The sequence below is a fragment of the Rhinolophus ferrumequinum genome, chromosome 2 (genome assembly GCF_004115265.2).
Source record: "Rhinolophus ferrumequinum isolate MPI-CBG mRhiFer1 chromosome 2, mRhiFer1_v1.p, whole genome shotgun sequence".
NCBI classification, from domain to species: Eukaryota; Metazoa; Chordata; class Mammalia; order Chiroptera; family Rhinolophidae; genus Rhinolophus; species Rhinolophus ferrumequinum.
The window spans coordinates 61,817,151-61,841,004 of record NC_046285.1 but is presented as its reverse complement, the minus strand read 5'-3'; the positions used below and the strand labels follow the sequence as shown (position 1 = coordinate 61,841,004).

The 23,854-nt window shown below is 36.3% G+C and overlaps 1 protein-coding gene across 1 annotated transcript in view; it reads right to left on the bottom strand.

The window, feature by feature from the left end:
• Nucleotides 1-231: 231 nt before the first annotated feature.
• Nucleotides 232-23,854, bottom strand: part of DCUN1D1 (defective in cullin neddylation 1 domain containing 1) — a 33,188-nt gene continuing 9,565 nt past the window's right edge. Inside the window, exons 2-7 of the mRNA XM_033131815.1 lie at nucleotides 22,037-22,253; nucleotides 20,649-20,817; nucleotides 18,327-18,457; nucleotides 5,623-5,705; nucleotides 5,319-5,415; nucleotides 232-3,953 (exon numbers count right to left, since the gene is read on the bottom strand). Coding sequence (XP_032987706.1) covers nucleotides 3,874-3,953; nucleotides 5,319-5,415; nucleotides 5,623-5,705; nucleotides 18,327-18,457; nucleotides 20,649-20,817; nucleotides 22,037-22,253 — 777 coding nt within the window. The 3' untranslated portion in view covers nucleotides 232-3,873. The remainder of the gene's footprint in view (nucleotides 3,954-5,318; nucleotides 5,416-5,622; nucleotides 5,706-18,326; nucleotides 18,458-20,648; nucleotides 20,818-22,036; nucleotides 22,254-23,854) is intronic.

Genomic DNA, 23,854 nt, shown 5'->3' with positions numbered 1-23,854 from the left:
GCCTCCAGAATCAGATACAAATCAAGCCAAGTATTCAACTAAAACGGCAACAAATAGGATAAACCTGGAAAAGGGGATGTGTACTATTAGGAATTTTCGAATTTATCGTAACTGTAAAATATAAACCCCTTCCCCTCAGAAATCAAAGGCAAAGGTATCATGATATATAACTTCACCACATTTCTATAAATATAGAAATTATTGCTATGTGATTGTAAAAATGGAGGCAAGTAAAGAGTTCAGAATATACTCGTTTATAATTAAATGATGAGCCAAAATTGGAACCCTAATTATCACATTATGTAGAAATCACAATGCAGGTATTGTGTCCTCAGTTATTAAGAGATATGTTAAATAGTTCACATTTTAAAAACATTTTATCATTACATTATCAAATTTGATAAAATCTTATCAAAACATCTATGTATTCAATATAAATCATATTGTTAAAAGTATAAAGTGACATTTAAAGAAAACTGCTGAGGTGCCAAATAAGTATTTTCTATTAAATATACACAATTTAACATTTAGAACTACATAAATTAATTCTTGCTAGAAGTTGATTCAGGTTTACAAAGGCATACTTTGTGAACTATAATAAATTTCCCCAGCACCACTTTCCTTTTTCATTCCAAAATTCTTTCATTAGGTTGAACTTTCTTCTGTCATCCATATGTAAAAGTTACAGAAGGTTTACAAAATGTAGTCTTAATAGTAACATGTTTAAAAAAATCTAAGCAAAGTGCACGTTAAACTAGCTACAACTACTCAAACTTATCATCAAATAAAAAATAAACACTTCATTCACTTAAATCTTTCTGAGAAAAAAATAGTATACCTTGCTTAAATAATTCCCAGTAAGGATATTATATAAAAGACTTCCCCTGTTATTTTATTAAGTTTACTTTCTCTCATTAAAACTTTTTAAAAGTCTAATGAAGAACACACACTTACAATGCCATATTACACAACTACAGTACTGTTAATTAAATAAAGCAGCCCAGTATAGTTGTAAACATTTTAAACGTAGTAAACAAGAGTTGGCATGTCTTTTCTCCCTAAAACTTGCCATTACAATGCTCTTTCCACGAATAATTATTCTTCCTGGAAAAGTTTTCAGGTATATTTTTTAGTCTTTAAAAATATTACACTGAAATAATATGTGAAAAGATTTGATCATGGCAATTTCACTGAAGCTTTTATTGCCTCTGTTGGTAGTATGACAGGGATTGTAAGAAACACAATTGAACTTACAGAGATACGCAGATGATAGTCACTAAAGATAACCTTGATCTCAAGTACTTTTATGTGTGGGCACTTCTAATTTTATACACTTTACTATTTAAAAAGCATTACATTTTAAAATGTGTACCTGTTTTGACATTTGGCAAAAAGGAAACTACCTGTGGTTCAGTTTAAAACAAAGAATCAGCATGGGGAGTTCACCAGAATGAAGACTGAAACACTAATGAATTAAAGCAATTCAAGTTGTGTGTGTGGGGGTGTGTGTCTCCTTCAACCTCTCTTCCACACACACACATATACACACACTCTCACACTCATATGTATAAGCATTTTTAGTACAAAATATTCCCTGTAACCAGACATTTATCCTCAGAGTAATCATAGCATATTAAATCAGTCTTTTTTTCAGCCCTAGTAATAGTATTGTTTAATTCTAAGATGCCATCATAGAGTGAACAACCTTACCTTTTATGCTACATAATTATATTCAAAGATTTATGTATTTTTTGTTTATAATTACACAGTAATTATAAATGTCTAGTACCACACTGATGACAAATACTATTTTGTTGAAAAGGTCTTGCATTTAAAAGGAAAAGTCTGTAAAACCCAAGGCACTAGGCCATGAACCAATATCAGACTTTATGAAAAACAATTTATATTGGAAAGAAAAGCTAATGGGATCTCATTCAAAACACAGCATATTTGAATTAATTAGTCAATCTAAAAACAATACCATAACTCAAAATCTTCAAGACAGGAAACAAAATAGTACATATATATCTTTTTAAATTTTTCATAATTGAAGTTCCTCTTTATATTTACAAATATGAAATCAGGAAATACTTGAAAGGAAAGCAGCAGGATTCTTTTTTCTTCCCCCCCACCTTTTTTTCCTAAATAACCAATGCCAGTAACCTGAATAGAAATTTTCAAAATTTTCTTTTGGCATAATTGTATTCTTAATTAAAGTTATGATTGGAATATTAATATAATATCCATGGGAAAAGCTTTCTAGTCAATTTCAAAATCATGTAAATAAAAAGTACTTTTAATATGTCATTGTTCTTAAAATCATTTCCACATCTACACAAAATGTACTGCTAATCTGAAGTACATTCCTTTGATAATTTCAACATTAGACCTTAGAGAATGCCTGGATACACCAAGCAAAATCTATTCCTGCTAAAGACCATAGGCATGTAATATCTGAAGTTTTACATTTTTTAACCTGCCTTACAGAAATATTTAAAAAAGCAATAAACCCTTCTTCACGTGTCAGAAAGTGAACAGGGAAATCAGCATTTTCCGCACAAAAGCAGTTCAAAGGTCTTGTAATGAAAATCATACATACAAGATAGAATTCTGCTTTGATGTGAAAACTGAGCTAATTTGATGAAACAAACAGTAAAGAGACTAAATAATTTATGAAAATAGAAGCCAGATTGGTATTTTGCATCAAGTGCATGCTTGCTTGAAAATCTTTGCTCTTCAAGTAAGTATTTGGCAACCACAGTGATTAGCAGTTAAAGCAATTTCAACAAAATAAGAAGTCATCAAAAATGGACTATTTGTATGAAAGAGCAGTACCTATAAGGATTGAACTTCATGGCTCATCACGACCATTTTCAAAATTTAATTCCTACTATCATCTTATAAATTAAGAGAATTTCATTTGTGCTCCATAGTGTGCTGACAAAAACAAAAACAAAAAATAAACCCTCATGCCTAAATTTAGAATATTGTATTGTGAAACATTCAAAACAAATTAAATAGTTTGACTTATTCGACAGGCATATAAGCATTTCAAAATCATAATGAAATCCAATTATGTAGTGCATAATGTAGACAGGAGGAGACTCTGACATTATGCAGATATTTTCTAAATAAAAGCTCCCTGTAAGACAACTATATATAAACATGGGTAAGATAAGTGCAGACTAGTTCTGTGGAACCTTTTAAAATCGAGGGTCTGAAACACAATAAAATTTTCAGGTAGGCACACGAAATTATCCTAAAATTTTTTCACGTTGGTTATTTTGGTATTTTTTTCATCAGATTCTCTACTCACATCAACAATACATGTGATTTGCCAGGAAAAAATAAAATCCCCCAAACGAAAACACCATTCCAGGTCTGGTACACTTAAATATATCACTCTCATTGGAAGTGCTATCAGCATAGTCTTTGCAACTAGCCCAAAGCATATATTTAAGAAGTTTTTATAAATTGTTTGTGATGTTCATGTGTTTAATTCTTATGCCAAACTGTTTTCTGATGAAGACAGCATTGTGCTTTATGCAAGAATGGAAACCTCAAAATAATCACCATAAAGCTTCTAAGTCTTATGGGAGAATAACCTAGGATGGTCCACAGATATAAGATGAAATCCACAATGTTGGAATTATGAATGTTTAGAGCGGCCCAGACTAGAAGACAAGCCCAAACCACCATTAGGAGAATGAAATACGATATGGTCCAAGATGTATCCTTAAAGTTTTGTCTCAACCCTCAGTCTGACTTGCGAGGATTGATCTTCAGTTCAGTCCAGCCAGCAGAAATTGACTGTGCAATTTTCCGTTGTATTTATTGTACAGACTATGTACATTCTAGAAAGTTCCTTTAGTGCTACACTGTTGTACTTTTTGTCCCAGCAATTTGAGGGCGTGCAAATTCCACAAAGTCATCAATAAGAACAGGCCATGCTCCTAGGGAAAAGAAATATATGGAAGAAAGAAAAGCAGAAATAAGACTAACATTGCAATAGGATCCATTATTTTATAAGTACCTTCCCCATAATAGTTAAAATACATCATTATAAGTATTTCCACTGATAGGACTTCAAAAATTCTAGCTTTTTAGAGTTTCTACCAAAAGTATTCCTTTTATTCTCTCCACTCTATTATTCCAACACTTTATCATTCCTCAATGACAAAAGTAACTCTTTTGGTAATCAATAATATGGTTTTCTGAAAGTCACTGAAGTCAGACCACTGAAGTAATCTGGTCAAAACTGGCAGCCTAAGGAACGGCCATGATATGAGGGCATGCTGCCCGTGTTGAAAGCATAGTAGGTAGGAGGAAACAAAATTTCACGCGTTTTGTGGCAATCTTACAAAGCAAATTAACAGCAAGTATCAAATCTATCCTATTTCATAGTTACTAAAAGACTTAACTCCACATATGCATGCCTCTATACGTCCATGTGCCAACCTCTAAATCAGAAAGTTCTCCAGTTCTGCGTGAGGCCTAAGAGCACAATTATCAGCCATATGCAAGATTAGACATTTCTTATTTTTTAGTGCAGACTATAAATAAATGACATTGAAAACAAAGAATAAAATAACATCATCTCTGGTTAGATTAAATGGCTCCAGGACACTTTTAAGGAGGCAAGGTCACTAAAGATTTTTCAAAGAATACCTGTCTATTCAACAATCTCAAAAATGCGTCCTGCGAATTCTCAAGGGGAACTAGGTAAGTATGTGTGAAGAAATCACTGATCACTGCCACTTGTAGAAAAACCAATAGTAAATGGTAGCATCAGCTTTATACATACATGAAGAAAAACAGAAAAGCATTCAATCAGTGAATATTTATTGAATGAATGCCAACAGTGCTCCAGTACTATTAGCAGTACAAAACAACTCCTAAATCCTGAAACTTCAAGGAATCTTGCCTATTGTCGATAGTATAGCTGAAGTACATTTCAAGTTAGACAAAGTCACTAAACTTAAGGAGTTTACAATCAACTTCACAGACAAGACAAACAGGTAACAAGTTAAAAGTACATTTAGATAATAGGTTCCTAAAGTAAACTTAAAATCTAAAGCATGGATGAAAATTACTTATGCCTTTCTGGAAGACATGAATACTGAGTTGATATTTAAAGAAACAAAACAATACAGATTGGTAAAGAGGATAAAGGTATTTCATACATTCAGAAGAGCATAAATAAAAACTCAGAAGAGGGAAATCCAACTCCAAGAATAAAAGAAACAGACAAGAAGTTCAACAGTGTGTGATAGAAGAATGATAAAAAAACAAACTGGTAGGGCAAAAATTTTCATTACCTTCCTCGTCATAATTAGACATGTCATCTGCAATCATTGTACTGAAGTCTAAAAGAAGATTCCAAGTATCTTTTGGTATTGATCGTTTATGATGTTCCTATTAAAAAAAAATCCAAATCACTGAAAAGAGTTTCAAAAAACAGTCGATGATGCTAAATACAAGAATGCAAAACAACTTGTGTAATGAAATTCTGGTAATCAAATTTCTCATCTATGTCCATTACATGCTCTGAGATGAGTCAGTCATGCTTTAAAATGTTAATTTATCTTCAAACAAATCAAATTTTAGAGAAAATAAACTTACCAACAAAAATTTATTCCATAAGTCTAAGAATTTAAATCTTCCATTAAGCACTAAATTCCAGTAGGCAATGGCCATTTCTAGATCTGTAATATTAAAAATAAATTATGTATTTCAAATGCCATGAATATTTGTCCCTAAAAAACAAAACAGGTAAGACCAAAGATAGCCTTAAAAAATTGGGGGGGGGGGGGGGTTTGTGTCCTAAATCTTATGTATTAAAGTTTTCCTAAAGAGATAAGCCCAATGTTTGTATCTTGCCTCCATCCTTCAGGACAAGAAGGATACCACTTACCTCATAGGGGGTGTTTCTGAAGTTTCAATTTAATAATGTAGATAAGCATGCTTGACTAATTCATAAATATTCAAGTGTTAGTTAAGGTACACCAGTATTGCTCAACCTCAGCAATTCTGACATTTTGAGCAGGCACTTTTTTGTTGTGGGGCTGTCCTACGCATTGTAACAGCAGCAGCACCCTGGCCTCTACCCACTAAATGCCAGTAACTGCTCCATCCGACCCCCAGTGGTGACAACCAAAGATGTCTCCACACATTTCCAAATGTCCCCAGGGAGTGAAAATTGCCCTCAGCTGAGAACCACTGATGCACACCTGTAAGCAGTAACGCAAAGAATTCCTACCCACAATCCTAATCAATTTTACACTCCAAGCTGTTGGCTGTCTGATCCTGTCCATCAAGGAGACTATTAAGAATACTTACTTAAAAATTAAAATTAAATAAACTAAGATTTGCTTTTTAAAGTTTGATGAAATGATATAAATGATCATTTAATTGGGTTTGAAGCAGAGAAGGGTAAAGAAGGAATACTGCCAAATGAAAAAGAACTACGCCTGTCATATGACAGAGTGAAAGACCTATGACCTCTCTCAAAGAACTAAAGTACTGTTAAAGTATCAAGCTTTTATGGGTAAATTTATATCTCCAGGTCAGAAAAAACTACATCCCAAGTAACTTAAAAGTCCTTTTGAATGTGATCTCCAAACTACTCCTGATAATCTGAGGAATCATGAGAGACTAAGAAAGACTCCAAAAAGGCTCACATCCTGCCTCAAAGAAAAATATATAGGCCATAGGCAATAAGTTCCCATCATCACTGGACCTTAACCTCTCCAAGGATAGGGACCACATATACCCAAACTAGCAGACTGAAACACACAGCAGGCATTCAGAAACTGCTCAGTGAACTTCCTGAGGTTACACATGCAAATGTACTTACCTTGAAATCCATCATCACTTCTTCCTTCACACTCAATGGAAAAGGTGCCTTTTTCCTCCTATCCAAGGATAAGCCCCCAAACACGACTATTCTAGATCTAATACCATCCTGCCTCTTCAAGGAGTCTTGTTTATTGTCTATTAATTTTCCTCTCTCCCTACCTCTTCAACTTTGCCATCTTCTGGCTTTCCCCTTCCACAAACAGACATGCTCAGCTTATCATCTATCTTAAAAAAAATCTTTCTTGGGTCTTTCATTCCCTTACTAGCTACCCTTTTTCTCCTTCCCTTCACAGATAATCTTGTACATGGAGTCTTTTACTTTTACACAAAATGTGCTCCTAAAACATGTCTGAAAATCAAACTCAGATCCCCACGGTTTAAGAGAACTAGAAACATCGCATCTATTCCTAATTACAATTCCTTTTTAATCTTTACAGTCTTTAAAGCTCTACAGCCAACATTCCTTCCAGGTTCGTTTTCTGTACCAAATAAACATATAATTGTCTAGTTTAAGTGCAGTAAAATTGTTGTTATTAGCACGTGCAGTACGATTTACCGTTATTAGCATGCTTAATGATTTTCTTCACTTCAAATGCATTAAATGTATGAGAACTAAGCTTATTATTAGTGTTAACATTTCTTCAACTAATTTTTATAAAATAAGGATGAGAAAGTGAAGTATATTCAAATCACTGCATACCATGCGATGCCTATAAATGCCCACTTGTCAGCTGATACACTAACATAAGCGTCTGACAAGAGTAGGAGTGCACGTGTATGATATTTGAAAGTTCAAGTTGTACGAGAAGAGAACTTTTTATAATCTACATTCATTGCCCTATTTCTTCACCTCCCATATCCTATTTAATTCTATAAGCTAGTGTTCACCTCTGCCACTCACCCTAGTGAAAGTAATCTCTGGAGGGTCACCAGATCCTTCTGGTGGCCAAATAAACACTTTTATGTCCTTAATTTACTTGGCTCTCTGCCATATTTGACAGAATTAAGCACACCTCCTGGATGAAACTGTCATTCTTTTGGCTTTAATGATAGCACACTATTGCTCTTCCCCTGTCCTTTCTGGCCTTATTTTTTTTACCGGATCCTCTTCCTCCACTCATCCATTAAATACAGTGTTATATAACAGTGCATGTCAGCAATAACCACTCTACTACTTCCCTCAGTAAAATTTTCAAAACTTTACCTTTTTTCACATTATATGTTCAAACCACCTCTAACAACTCCTAAATCTGAAAATTATATCTCTATTTTTATAGATTCATATATCTAATTTCCTAAGGACATGTTTAACTGGTATCCACAAAAAACTCAAATTCAACAGGGCTCAAACTGCACTCATTATCTTACCTCTATATACTTGCTATTTCATTTCACACAATGCATGTCATCACCCTACAGTGTTTCTCAATAAAATTTGTCATTGTGAGGAACTGTCCTATGCATTGCAGGACATTTAGCACTCTCCCCCAACGCCAGCAGAAATCCTCAGTCATTATCATGACCAAAAAACACCTCCACGCATTTCCAAATACCTCCTAAGTGTGTTGAGAATCACTAGGGGAATTCCTTTCTTCCTCATCAAATACTTCCCATCGAAGTCCTCTCATTCTGGCTTCTCTACGCCTCCTGGCAGGGCCTCTTCATGTCTAGCTCCTCTTCATGTCTAGCTCTAGCTCCTCTTCATGTCTAGCTATCACTATGACAGCTTATAACCAGTCTCTCTTCCTCTAGTTCTGCCTGCGCTCCTTTTAAAAGACCACACTGCTTTCAGATGGAGCTTTGAGGCATATAAATTTGGTGTCACTTCCATGTTAAAATTCTTCAATGATTAAAACAACGAGATACCACTACACACCTTTGGAATGGCCAAAATCCAAAACACTAACACCAAATGCTGGCGAGGGTGTGGAGCAACAGGAACTGTCATTCATTGCTGGTGGGAATACAAAATGGCACAGCTACTATGGAAGACAGTTTGGCAGTTTCTTACAAAACTAAACATACTCTGAGCATAAAATCCAGCAATCACACTCCTTGGTCTTTACTCAAGTGCACCGAAAACTTATGTCCACACAAAAACCTACACATGGACATTTACAGCAGATTTATTCATACTTGCCAAAACTTGGAAGCAACCAAGATGTCCTTTAGAAGGTGAACAGATATATAAACTGTGCTACATCCAAAAGAATATTCTTCACTACTAAAACAAAATGAGCTATCAAGCCATGAAAAGACATGGAGGGAAACAAACACATATTAATACCATTAAGTGAAAGAAACCAATCTAAAAAGGCTACGTACTGTACGATTCCAACTATCTGACATTCAGGAAAAGGCAAAACTCTGGAAACAGTAAAAAGATCCATGGTTGCCAGGGGTTAGGATGGAGGACAGGATGAGTAGGCAGAGCACACAGGGTTTTTAGGGCACTGAAACATCTCTGTACAACGCTATAATGGTAAATACATGATATTATACATTTGTCCAAACCCGTAGAACGCACAATACCAAGAGTGAACCCTAATGTAAACTTGAACTTTGGGTGATGACGATGTGCAATGTAGGTAAATGTAACACGCGCACCACTCCAGTGGGTGATGCTGACAACGGGAGAAGCCATGCATCTAGAAGGCAGGGGAACACGTGGGAATCTCTGTACCTTCTGTTCAATTTTGCTGTAAACCTAAGACAGCTCAAAAAATAGTCTATTAAAAAATGTTTTTTAATCTACAGTGATTTCCTATTGCCTTCACATAAAATCTACACTTCTAACCCAATGAACTTCCAGTTCCTCACAGGTTCCACGTCTCTCACCTCTGAGCACTTAAATTTGCTACTCTCTCCACATTAGAGATGGCTTCTTTTCTTTTGGCCTTGAAAACACATATTCATTCTTCAAGGCTCAAAAAGTATAATCTTTGTGAAGACTTTGCAAACTCACCCAGACTTAAGACACTTCTGACTCCACGCTCTCAGAGTACGCAGTCAATAAACGTTTTTGAGTTAAAAAGGAATACTCAAAAAGATTAGTAAGTTATAATTTAGAATCGAAACACATAAAGTTGAACAGAGATAAAACGTCAATTGCCACAAGCATAGTAAAAACTGCCTTTAAACAGAAACGTCTGTATGACAGAGAGAACAATCTAGAGAAAAGTGGTTTAACATAGTAATTTAGCCTCTTAAATCCCAACTACAGCATACCCACTAGTTAAGTGATCTCGGGCAACCAAGCTCACCTCTCCGAAATTCAGTTTAAAATAAAAATAATAGGGAGACAACCACGATGGCGATGGCGTAGTAGCTAAACGCTGTGTTTACTTTTCTCACAACCACATCAAAATTACAACGGACCTACAAAACCACCATTACTGAGAATCGCCTAAAATCAAGATGAACTGAAGCCTTTCAACTAAGGACGTGCAGAAGCAGCCATCATACTGGTAGGAGGGGCAGAGACACGGAACGGGCTAGTCCCGCCCCTGCGTGTGACCATTAAAGATCAGGAGGGCTATTTCGGCTGTGGGGGTCCACCCATCCCCTAGGAGAGCGAGAGATCCCAGCCTCACCCCAGCCCAGGGTTCCAGTGCTGGGAAGAGAAATCCCCATAATTTCTGGTTGTGAAAAATAGCGGAGACTGTGACTGAGTGAGACTGAGGGTGGCTGCACTCACAGGCGCCGCGGGGACTTACCCACCAGTGGAGTCACTAGCTCTGGGGCAGCAGCTGGAGAGGCAGCAGGGACATGTGGTGGGGAACTGAGTTGCCTGGCTTGGGTAGGGGGCTGGAGAGGTGGCTTTCTACTGGACATGGGAACTGGTGGAGGCCATTGTTTCTCTGCTGAGCCCTCCCCCTCCTGGCAGGCAAACACAGGAGGATGCAATACCTGAGTCTCCTCCGATCATTCCCCACATTCCCCATGCACTGGCAATGCAAGACCTGGCCCCACCCAACTTTTGGGCACACCCAGGCTGCTTTCAGTGGCTTTTTCATGCAGATCGCCTGCCTTGGCTCAAGATGCAGACTCTCAAAGGTTCACAGAAGGCAGACAAGCAGCATCTGGCTTGAGTGTGTCCTGTGCCTCTGGCTGAGCAGCCCTAAGCTAGCACTAGTGGCAGCCGGCCTTGGTTTGTGGCTTGGCCTCTCAGGGCACTTCCAAGCGTGGCACCAGTGGCAGCCATCTGTGGATTTCTTTGTGGCTCCTGCCAGGTGGTCCCGGGTGGGGCACAGACTATGGCTGAGCTTGACCAAGGTGGTCCTGGGGCTGGCGCCCCCAGTAGCCAGCTTCAGAAAGAGCTGGTGCCATAGGGTCAGCCCCTGAACAACAACTCTTCTGCTATAGTCAAGGCCAGTCCTAACAATCAGCCCAAGGGTCAGTCCCTCACATTGATGTGCAATGATCAACTACAAGAGGAGGGCACACACAACCCACACAAGGGACACACCTGAGCACATGGCTCAGGTAACCAGAAAGACTGCACCACTGAACCCCATAGCACACCTACTACATAAGGCCATTCTACTAAGACCAGAAGACATAGCAGCTCTACCTAATATATAGAAACAAACATAAGGAGGCAGCCAAAATGGGGAGACAAAGAAGCATGCCCAAATAAAAGAGCAGAACAAAGCTCCAGAAAAAGAACTAAGCAAAATGGAGATAAGCAGTCTCCAAACACTGCTATAAGAAATGCTCAGTGATCTCAGGGAGAATTTCAACAGAGAGATAGGAAGCACAAAAACAGAGATGAAAACCATAAAAAAGAACAAGTCAGAAATAAAGGATACAATAACGGAAATGAAAAGTATATTACAGGGAATCAACAGACTAGATGAAGCAGAGGATCCAACCAGTGATTTAGGAGATAAAATATCATGTTACCCCAAAAATAAAACCGGGTCTATTAATTTTTGCTCCAAAAGACGCATTAGGGTGTATTTGCAAGGGCTGTCTTATTTTTTCATGTACAACAATCTACATTTATTCAAATACAGTCAAGTCATCTTCTTCTGGAACATCGTCATAACATAGTAAATGCATCTGTCTTAACTGGGGCTTATTTTCGGGGTAAGTCTTATTTTCAGGGGAACACGGTACCGTAATAGAAAATACCCAACAAGAACAGCAAAAAGAAAAAAGAATCCAAAAAATTGAGGAAAGTTTAAGGGGCCTCCCGGACAATATCAAGTGTACCAACATTCGCATTACAGGGGTACCTAGGAGGAGAAGAGAGCAAGGAATTAAAAACCTATTTGAAGAAATAATGACAGAAAACTTCCCTAGCCTGGTGAAGGAAATAGACATTCAAGCCCAGGAAGCACAGAGAGCCCCAAACGAGATGAACCCAAAGAGACCAACACCAAGATACATTATAATTAAAATTCCAAAGGTTAAATACAAAGAGAGAATCTTAAAAGCAGCAAGAGAAAAGCAATTACTTACTTACAAGGGAGCCCCCATATGACTGTCAGCTGATTTCTCAACAGAAAGTTTGCAGGCAAGAAGGGAGTGGCAGGAAATATTCCAAGTGATGAAAAGCAATGACATACAGCCAAGATTGCTCTACCCAGAAAAGTTATCATTTAGAATTGAAGGACAGATAAAGAGCTTCCCAGACAAGAAAAAGCTGAAGGAGTTCATCACCTCCAAACCAGTATTACAAGGAATCTTAGAGGGACTTCTTTAAGATGGGGGGGGGGGGTCAAGGATGGGTGAAAGGGGAAGGGGTTAAGAAGTACAAATCAGTTGTTACACAGTAGTCATGGGAATGTAGGTTATAGCATAAGGAATATACTCAATAATATTGTAATAACTAAATATGGTGCCAGATAGGTACTAGATCTATAAGAGTGATAGATGGGAATGGTGTTGGGGACAGGATGAAAAAGGTGAAGGCATCAAGAAATACAAATTGGGGGACGGGGGGCAGACAGATGACTCAGTTGGTTAGCGAGTGAGCTCTGGGCAATGGGGCTGCCAGTTTGATTCCCACAGGGGCCAGCAAGCTGCACCCTCTGCAACTGGAATGAAGTCAACGAGCGCCGCTCAGCTCCTGGGTGGCCAGATGGCTCAGTTGGTTGGAGCACAGGTTCTCAACCACAAGGTTGCCAGTTCGACTCCTCAACTCCTGCAAGGGATGGTGGGCTGTGCCCCTGCACCTAAGATTGAACACGGCACCTTGAGCTGAGCTGCCACTGAGCTCTCGGATGGCTCAGTTGGTTGGAGCGCATCCTCTCCACCACAAGGTTGCCGGTTCGACTTCCACAAGGGATGGTGGGCTGTGACCCCTGCAATTAACAACGGCAACTGGACCTGGATCTGGGTTGCACCCTCCACAACTAAGGCTAAAAGGACAACAACTCGACTTGGAAAAGTCCTGGAAGTACACACTGTTCCCCAATAAAGTCCTGTTCCCCTTCCCCCATAAAATCTTAAAAATAAATAAATAAATAACATTTTTTTAAAAATAAAGAAATACAAATTGGTAGTTGATACAGTATGGAGTATATAATCAACAAGATTGCAAAGATCATGTAAGGTGCCAGATGGGCACTAGACTTATCAGAGGGATCGTGTCATAGACTGTGTAGACGCCTGACCAATGTGCTATACACCTGAAGCTGAAGTAGAATAATACTGAATCTCAACTATAACTAAACATATAGGTATCTATAGTCACTGGATGTGGAGTACAATATAGGGAAGATAGTCGATGGTATTGTAACAGTTATATAAGATGTTGGAGGGGTAGTAGCTTGATGGGTGGTTTATCACTTTATGAGGGGTTTAAATGTCTAGCTATTACATTGCTTTGTACACCTGAAACTAATTTTAAAAATGGGAAAAAATAAAATAGAAAAATAAAAAAACAACTTCCCCAGAAAAAATAAAAATGAATAATAGTACCTATTCTCACAGGGTTGTTATTAAGGATTAAATGAGTTAATACACATAAAACATTTAGAACAGTGGTAAATAATGAGTCCTTATTATATTTTTAATAATTTTTAAAATTATGATTATAGATTCTGAAGCAGTATTGAAAAGAGAGCAAATTCAATAATAAGGTAACAAGGAGATATAAAAGTAGTTAGACGGACAATACAGAGAAAAAAACACAAGCAAGTTCTAATAACAGTATTGTCAAAAACTGACACTTATAGAATGAATCCTTAAGCCCTTATAGTCAAATTAAAAATTCAAACAGATGTAATCCCAGTGTAATTCTTTCAAACAGAATCAACAGGGCAATGAGGGATTTCATAAAAGACGATCAACTGAGTGCCAGATGAACATGAAAATGAATTGAGATTGGATCCAAACACTGTCCCTAAGGGAAACAAATGTTGCCAACTCACTAGGGAGGATGGAATGGTGATTAAAAATCCTGTTCACCATGTTTTAATTTAGTTAGAAATAGCTACAGTTAGCACAATATAGCGTAATAAAAATACAGAAACTGGAGTCAGAAAATCTGAAGTTGAGTCCCAGCTTTCACATAACTCTAAAGTTACGTGACCTTAATAAGTCAGCCTCTCTGACCTTGAGTTTCCTTATCTTTATGAGAACAGGATAACAGGTTTGTTGTGTTTTTTTTTTACTTAGCTCAAAGGGTTGTTAGGAGAACCAAATAGGATTATATAGATGAAAATACGCTTTAAAAACATTCTATAAAATTATTTCTAAATATTAAACTAAATGTCTAACAAATAATGTTAATTTTTAAATCAACTGCACAGGTATACCGTGTTTCCTTGAAAATGAAACCTATCCGGACCATCAGCTCTAATGCATCTTTTGGAGCAAAAATTAATATAAAACCCGGTATTACATTACATTACATTATATCATATTGTATTATTATATTATTATATTACATACTATATTATGTATTATATAAGACCTAGTCTTATACTAAAATAAGACCGGGTTGTATATTAATTTTTGCTCCAAAAGATTCATTAGAGCTGATGGTCCAGCTAGGTCTTATTTTCGGGGAAACATGGTAGGATTCTAACTGAACCACAGTTCAAAGAAAATAACCTACAGACTTTAGTCTAATTAATGTTCAGGATGGTCCTAAAAATGACACAGCTGCTAAAGGACAAATGTAATTTTTGACCAAATTAATAAATAGTCCCACAAAAAAATAACAGGCCCATGGTGTTCTACATTAAATAGCCTCCTTCTAGAGTACTATGTTCAGGATTAAGAGCTCTATTCTGAGAGAAACTGCAAAACTGGAAATGTTTTGGGGGTAGGGGGACAGAAACAGGAATAATGAAAGTCTCCTCAAATGAAGAACAGTTAAAATAATTGGAATGCTGACCTGGAAAAAAAAAAAAGAGAAGGGGTAAGTGATAGCTATCTTTGAAGGTTGGGCGACCTCTGTGCTGCAGCAGAGGACAAATAAGAGCAATGGTAGAAGTTCTGAAGACAAAGATGTGTTAGCTTAATAAGGAAGAACTGTGTGATAACAAGAGTATTTTGTGAAGAGAATGGACCACTTCCTAAAACCATGTGTGTCCAATCCCTGTATGTTCAAAAGTAAACGCTAAATGAGCATCAAGTACTTTGGATAGGTTAGATTTAATAGAGGACTTACGAAATCCCTTCCAAATTTAAGATTCAGAAGACTATATGAAATGACAGGTGACTAAAGCAGATGGTGACAGAGGAAGCACTATCCTGTGTCACAGAAATACGGTTATAGAAAATGAGAAAAAAATGGAAAACACCAGCACAGCTATTTATAAGTAAACCACAGTGACGTCACTGTCTCTCTCCCTATTTGTTTTGGGCCTCACCTTCTCTCCTATGATCTTCTAATTCCTCTGCCAAATACTTTAATATATGAGCCCTGTAAACCCTTAGAAAGGCAGTCAAGAAAACTGTTTTCTTTTTAATTAAGTTCTTCAACTAAGCAAGTCATTACTTTTCCTAACACCCAACATCAATGCAAAACAAAAGAAGAAACTATGATTTACTTTTATTACATTTTTCTTTTCATTAAGATGTCTTTAGCTTTAGTTTTATTTAAAAATTCATGGGGATGTAATGTACAGCATAGGGAACATAGTCAATAATAATGTGATACAGTGGTTCGGTGTCAGATGGTTGGTGGGGTTATGGTGATCACTTCTTTTAGGTATACAAATGTTAACTAACTATGGTGTACACTTGAACCTAATATAATATTGTATGTTAGCTATATTTTAATAAAAATCTTTTTAAAAATTTAAAAAACGTATCTTAACCATTTTTAAGTGTACAGGTTCAGTAGTGTTAGGTACATTCACATAACAATGTACAACTTATCTTCAGAACTCTTTTCATCTTGCAAAACAAAAACTCTAGACCCATTAAACAATACTACATTTTTCTTAAGCTCAATACTTATTAGATAAATAATAAATATAATTTTTAGATCTAATTCTTCTGCTTAAGCTTTTTCTCAATATTTCCTGTAATCTAAAACTCTAATTTACCATATTAATACATGCAATATCTATAAAAATTTAATTTTGCTTTATTGTTGCCCCATAATAAAAACTAAGACTAAGAATCAAAACTACACATTCACGGAAAAATATCATTTATTTTGTGCTCCAATAAGGGGTAAAGATATAACTAAGTAATAGGTTTAGCCCCTTTAAATCACCATTGATATTCACAACATTTTCTTTAATCTTACGAAAATACTGTGCTATATTTCTAAATACAACAAAAATAATTACTTTAGTATATACGTGTTAATCAAAGATTTTAATCGGCTTGTATTTGTGGGAAGAAAAAAGGAAACTAGAAACAATAGCCCAGTTAACTGGTGGCCACAGATAGAAGATAGAGAAACCAACCCTAAGTATCTCAGCTTTTTTTGCCTGCAAAATGAGGAATTTTCCTTTAAGAATGGACTCCAACCTAAACTGAAGAAGCAGTTGGAAAGGAGGCTTCATTATTTAGAATTTCACTTTACAGATATTTTGTAAATCTTTAATCAATTTCATGTTTAGTCACCCTTTGGGTCAATTCACCAATACAAATGTTAACATTCATCCTTTCCTCACTAGTTTTCAATCACTTCCTCAGACTAAACCCTATTCAGATAATCCTTTCTCAATGTTTCCCCTCTAACCTAAAATATAAAGAAGAATTAGTACAAGAGGCCCCTGTTAGCCACTCCAACAACCATATCTTCAATATAAAAAACAAGTTCACTTCCATCATTAAATCAGTTATTTAACCTTCCTTTACCTCAGTTTCCTCATCATCTGCAAAGTAAAGATGAAAAATAGCTAGCACTCTATTATTATGTATCCGACACATCGCAGGTGGTGAGTTATTGAATGAAAGAATATAACTCATGTTTGTTAAAAATTAAATGTAGCACTATGCGGAGTACTTAGCACACCGCCAGGCATACTGAAAGCTCACATGAAATGGAAGTTACTGCCATCGTCAAAATCTTCAGTGTGTCCCCACTGCCCACAAATTCCAATTTAAACTTTTCTGTCCTGTTTTTAAAAGAAGCCTGTGGTTACTGAGCCTTAATGTGTCTCACTAATTTAATCTCCAAACAAGCATTCCCACTAAAATCAACTCACCGTTTTCTATCTTCCGCTAAGAAGCCAAGCTTATTTCTCAAGTTTCAGACCTTCACTCATTTGTAACTATCCTCTCATTGGAACACCTCTGATCTTCTCTTACGCAGCCAAAGCAAACCCTTTAGTTCACATCCCATCTTGCCCAGAAAGCATTTCCCAACCATTCCTGCTTTTACTCATTTCTACTTTTATCTAAAATCCTCACACCCGTTTATTATTTTGTATTATCTCCTACTGTCCAATCTTACTGAGCAAACTGTAAATTACACTGTACCTTTTAGTTACATTCCCCTAGTTATCCCCAAAGCAAATGTATAGATATTACATACAGTATAAATTGATCTAAACTGTTAACAGTGGTTATTTCTGGATAAGATTATGAATAATCATCTTTTTTATTCTTTCTTATAGTTTCCAAATAAATCATAACTAGAAAGCACAGATTTATCTGGCATTCTAAGACTCAGAAATGTTACAACGCTATTTCTACAGATCCATAATGAAATAACTTATGATCCTAAAATCCCACAATATCCTCTGAAAAATAAACAAACAAATGTATGTACATATGTCAGGAATTTTAACAACTATTTATTTTCTTTGTTGTAAATCTTAAAAAAAAAAAAAATCAGAGCTTCATATGTGGTATCTAGGGTAACCGACCCTATTATTGAATGTGCGCGGTATTTTTGAATAAGCATGAGTTCACTGTTTCTCATTGTTTTTCAGTAACTGGTATTTTCATGATGACTTTATGCTCAAAACATTTAACTTTCTATTATAAAACAAATATATTTGAATATATTTGAAATGCCAAATATAATTTTTAAAAATTCTTACCTAATCCTTTTTGTCCTGGATTCTTTGCAAAATTAAAAGTAAACTGGTAAAAATCCTTAAATCGTCCTGGTTCTTTCAATTCTTGTTCCATCTTGGGTATCTGGGCCTTTAGTTTTTCTATGCTGTCACATCTACATTGTAAAATTAAGTTTATAAAAGATAAACTTTTTGACTATAAATTAAGGACTTAACTTATTCCTATGACAGCTTATATTTATTCCATAGAACTTTTTAAAAATCAGATAGTTGTAGTTCATCTTTTTACATTACATAAACAAGTATGGCGTTGGCTGGAGGAAGAAAAGGTCTGGAGTGATTAAATGTTAGAAATAATTACTATTTTTAAAAGAACTGGGCTATTACTTTTAATTACATAATTCACTGGACTATTAACACATCTGTAGAAATCAGCTGCAGTGGACAGATGAGAATGTATAGTAATCAACATAACAATTACCAGTTTAAACTGTAGTAGATACTCCTTACATGTTAAGAAATCACATGTCTAGCTTGCAAACTGAAAACAGTTTCCTGCTTAAGTGAGGAAGCAGTCCTCTTGAAAACTTACTTCATTATATACAAAGTATAATAAATATCAGCTGAGCCCCCTACCATTTCCAACTGAAGTTATCTCAAATCAATATTAAGTTTTTTCTATATTTCGCAAAGCATTCCACTTCCAAGGAGCTGAAAGGGTCCAAGTACCAAGTCTTACTTTCCACATAGTAGCCTTAAGGTAGGAATATTCTATTTCTTACAGATTCCACAAAACCAATCATTCCATTTTTCTTCTGATCATTTTTGCTTTTATTTTCCTTCTGTGTTCTTTGTAACATCTCCCAGATCATTAGTTTGTAAATTAAAATTTTGATTTGGAAGTTCATTACATTTTACATGAATTCAGTTTCAAATGAAAAAAAGTGAGTTCTAATGAAAACTATCCTAGCATAGAAAATTCCAGCAAGTTGAGGACAGGGCTGGCTTTGGCTGTAGAACATAGTGTCTAGGCCAGTTATTAATTTATTGTTTCTCAGCTTTAAACCCACCCTTCTTTGCGCTACACTGGGACTATTTGTAGTGGACTACAAAGTATGAGACTTCATTTTTCTTGCCCACTGGCTCACTGTTAAGTTCTACCAATAGAGGGCAATGAAAGGCTGAAAGAGGAAGAAGGAACTTCTCTAATCCCAGTTTATTTTCTGCAGAGAGCAAGGGTTTCCCTGTGGTGGAAGGTCCCCACAGTGTTCAGCAATGGTGGCAACTCGCATGTCTCCGCAGCAGTGGCCTCTAACCAGTTTCTTCTTCATCAGAGTGGCAGCAGGCAAGGCAGGCAGCGGTACCTCTGCTCTGAAGGGATCTCTTAAGTTTCTAGGTTCCTTCCTTGTTCACTTCCCTCAGCTCCAGGGGTAATGGCAGCTTCTGGTAACTGCCACCTGTTACAATTTAGAGCTTTCTTTTACCCCTTTTACACGATAAAACCAATTTTTAAACATACCCTACTTTGAATAAATTACTGATACGTTTTTGTGTCTTGCGATGTCCCTCAGGCTCAAGATCAGAATGCCTGGGTTCAAATCCTGGCTCTAATACTACCTACCTCTAGTCTCTCTGTGCCTCGGTTTCCTCATCTCTGAAATGGGCTTAAAACACTACTCACACAAAGTTATTGTGAACTGATAGGTGAATACTTACTTAGCATAGTTCCTGAAATAAATGTTCAACAAATGTTATCTATTATTATTCAATAATTACCCACTGAAAACAAATGGCAGCCTGTTACCTATCCACAGACTGAATACTTTTGCAGCCTCATTAAATACAGATAAATGGAGGCCATAGGTAAAACCTCCACCCATGACTTTTCAATCTATTTATCCCAAGACATTTACCTGATCCGCTGCCAAAGTATAAATTGAACAAAAAGTGATTAGTATCTTCCAAGATTTTAAAGTCTAGGAGTTTGTTTATAAATTCAGAATTTGCAGCCTCACATTAGGACATAACTCAAAACTTGCTCATTTCACTTATCCATGTTAAATATTAGAACACAGTAATTTATTTTCATATTGGAGAATCTCCATTAGAAACAAATGATCAAGTACAACACAAAAGGAACAGGCTGTACTACCTATACAGATAACTTGACAAACCCAGAAAACTGGTAACATGGGAGGGAACCAGCACATTAACCATTTCTACTTCTATCAACTTTTGTGGGCTGGTAGGTTTATAAATGTACATCTAAAAATTCGTAACATGATTCAGTTCCACAGTCATTCTCATAGTAATGTACCTAAGTCCCTCAGGTAATCGCACACTCACCCTAGTTCTGTCATGCCCTCCATGAACTCCTGTTTGGAGAACTCGCACTGTGTCGCTGCTCTGAACTTCCACGCAATGATCAACACACTAATGCTGGCTGGATCGAGGGCCAGGTCATCACAGAACTGCTGTATACCATCTATTCCAATTTTATTTTCATCTTGAGGATCTTTAAAAATAACAACGCAATATTAAATTAGCACCATACTTTATCATGCTATTCCTAAAACTGAAAAAGGTAACAACTCATGTTCCATTTAAAAAAGTGATCTCAATAGACCAAAGACATGAAGCAACATTACACTAACAGATATTTCCCCCCTATAATATTCAAAACCACTTTGCCCCCAAAATAGCGTTCTTAAGACGAACAGAATATGTATACAGACGGGCACTTGATTTTTAACTCTCATTTATTCATGTAAAAATGTGCCATAATCATAAACATTCAGAAAATCAGACATTCCTATATAGGGATAAAGGGGTTTTACTGAACATATGCATATTTTGTTTAAGTAGGCATTCTAAATTACCAGCATTATATACAGAAATTTTCTTTCTTAAAGTTCATTTTACCACAGCAATCACTTCTTGAGAGTACTGGAAAAACCATAAACTCTGCAATTGAATCCTAATCTCAACAATGTAAATACCTGTTGTTCAAATTAAAGAAAAAAACCAACTGTCAATATTTACTTATCAGAGAGCAAAAACTTTAAGTAATGACAAATACAAAGAGAAAGGCACTCTGGCACTCCTGTCACATGTGATTTGCTAACATCTGGAGGAACAAAAAAATGTGACTTTTTTGACTTTGAGGCATGAGTTATGCATAAAACATCCCATTTTTGGAAAAATTTTGAAACTCTGTATATACATTTCTACATAAATGTAAAAGACATGGAAGAATTCACACCAGGCTAATAAATATTGGTTCCCTCAAGAGAATAAATAAGGAAAAGATGGAGAAACTATTGACTTTTTCTTTATTCATCTATTATGTATTGTTTAAATTTTTTAAAGTATATACTCCTTTGGGTTCTTTAAAGGTTATTAATTAAAATTATTATACAGGTTTTCTTAAAATCAGTTCAGCTGAGTTTGTGAGAGAAAAATAAACAGTCCCCCTCCCCAGCCCCCATTCTCAAATTGGATCATGGGAGAAGACATAGGTGGGGGATAAATGGGGAGGAAATGAAGAGGCTAAGAAGAAATTTTAGTGAAAAGAGGAAAACAATTTCTCTCAGATCTCTTGAAGCAATTCTAAGATCTACAGAGCTCTGTTGACACATGCATCCAACTTATGTTCTATGTATAGATTATTTCTCACAAGCAGCATGTAACTTTGGAAAACCTGGTTCAAAATATTTAAAATCACAAACACTCACCTTTGTATCTATTGTACAGTTGTTCTAACTTCTTCCTGTCCAATGATCCTTTTACACTCTCTCGTATATAAAGTTCAGGATTTTGGAAAAAATTGTCTGTTGCAACATCTAACTTCCAGTCATTTTGAGACAGACAACTTACTGCTGTTTTTTCACTAGATTGTGTGAAGATCATAAACTGACGAACTTTATCCTTCTGCGATGATTTCAACTTGTTCTATTGAGACCAGAAAATAAACTGAAACACTATGTAAAATCACAGAAGACTAAGTATTTCTATATGCCTGACTAATCATTCCCAGCAATACTTTTTCCTCATAAACTATTAAACCATTTTAGCTCAACTTATTTTTGATCTACTATTAATCAGAAAGACAATTTAAAAAAAAAATCTAAAACACAAAATATGGTATCATTTTGGAAAAGAAACTAGGACAGAAGCAAAGGAGGTACAATCACCCTGCAATTCTTCAAGAAGAAATGAGAGCATTGTATAAAGGCTCTAGGAGGGAAGTACAGCCCCTCTCACCACCTTGACCAAGCACAAAGTTCTGAAGGAATGCATAAGAACTGGGGAAGAAGGTGATGCTATCTAGCCAGCCAGAGCAGTCAAATGATCCTGGGTAACAACGAGATTACGGGTGTTTGTTGCAGTCCTAAAACCCACTATAAAGGATACAGGATACAGTTCTCCTCCTCACCTCCCTTGTTTCCTTGCTATTTTTACCAAATATGAGAAAGCAAGAGTATGAGTACACTGCATTTCTCCGAGTGGTGTCCAGAAACCAAAATCATCATCACTAGAATTTCCTCATGTTTTCACTCAAAATCAGAAGCCCTGAAATTTAAACAAGTACCCCCCATCCTTCCCACCAAGGTAATTTTGATAGGATTCTCCCTTTTTACCACTGAAAGAATCACCTCTTTTCCTAAGCCTGAGCCGACCAAATAGCTTCTCACTGGAATAGCCTCTTCTCACTTGCCTTGTGTTGTCACAGATTTATTTCTCATCTGACCTGAACCCTAAGTAAATTGAAGCAGGGCAATCAGCCCCCTCCACTCTCTTCCAGTACCAAGGACCATGTTCTCCTCCCCTCCCACCCAAGCCAGTCTCCTGTGGAATGTCTGCCTTCCCACTATTATTGTTCTCCCTCACAAGTCCAAATACCATTTCTCAGAAAATACTTGGGTTCTTCCTGCACTACTGCAAATGAAGGGGCTAAAGCATGTTAATAGGACACACATTAACAGATACAGAGGTCTGTGGTATAAGCAACACATCTGAGAACCAAAGCATCTTTGATCTGGCCCATACCTCGACTCCCACTGTACAGATGAGAAAAACAGACCCAAAAGGTTAAGGAATTTGTTCAAAAATCACCCAGATTATTAGGAGAAACAGAACAAGAACAGAAAGGTATCATGAATCCAAGTATTAGTAATCTTTCCATAAACCATACTGTTTGCTGTACATATTTATAAGCCTTTGAGATTTTCAGAAAAAAAGACTACCAAAGATATAAATATTTCCATCTATCACAGAATGAAAAAATAAGACTATACAAAATCAAATGTCAAGAACAACCCCATCTCTAGGAACATGAAAATGTTTATGCAGTTTTCATACACCTCAAGTGTGACCTTTCGGCCATATTCGTCTATCTCTGTAAGTATGCTATTGCTTAGGGTTAGATTAAAATCTCAACCTCTGTTCTCCATTTAAATCGAGAAACTATAAATTCACTAACTTCTTGTTACTTCACTACCATCTCTGGACCCCAGATAATTCATATCCCATTACACACCTCTCAAATATCT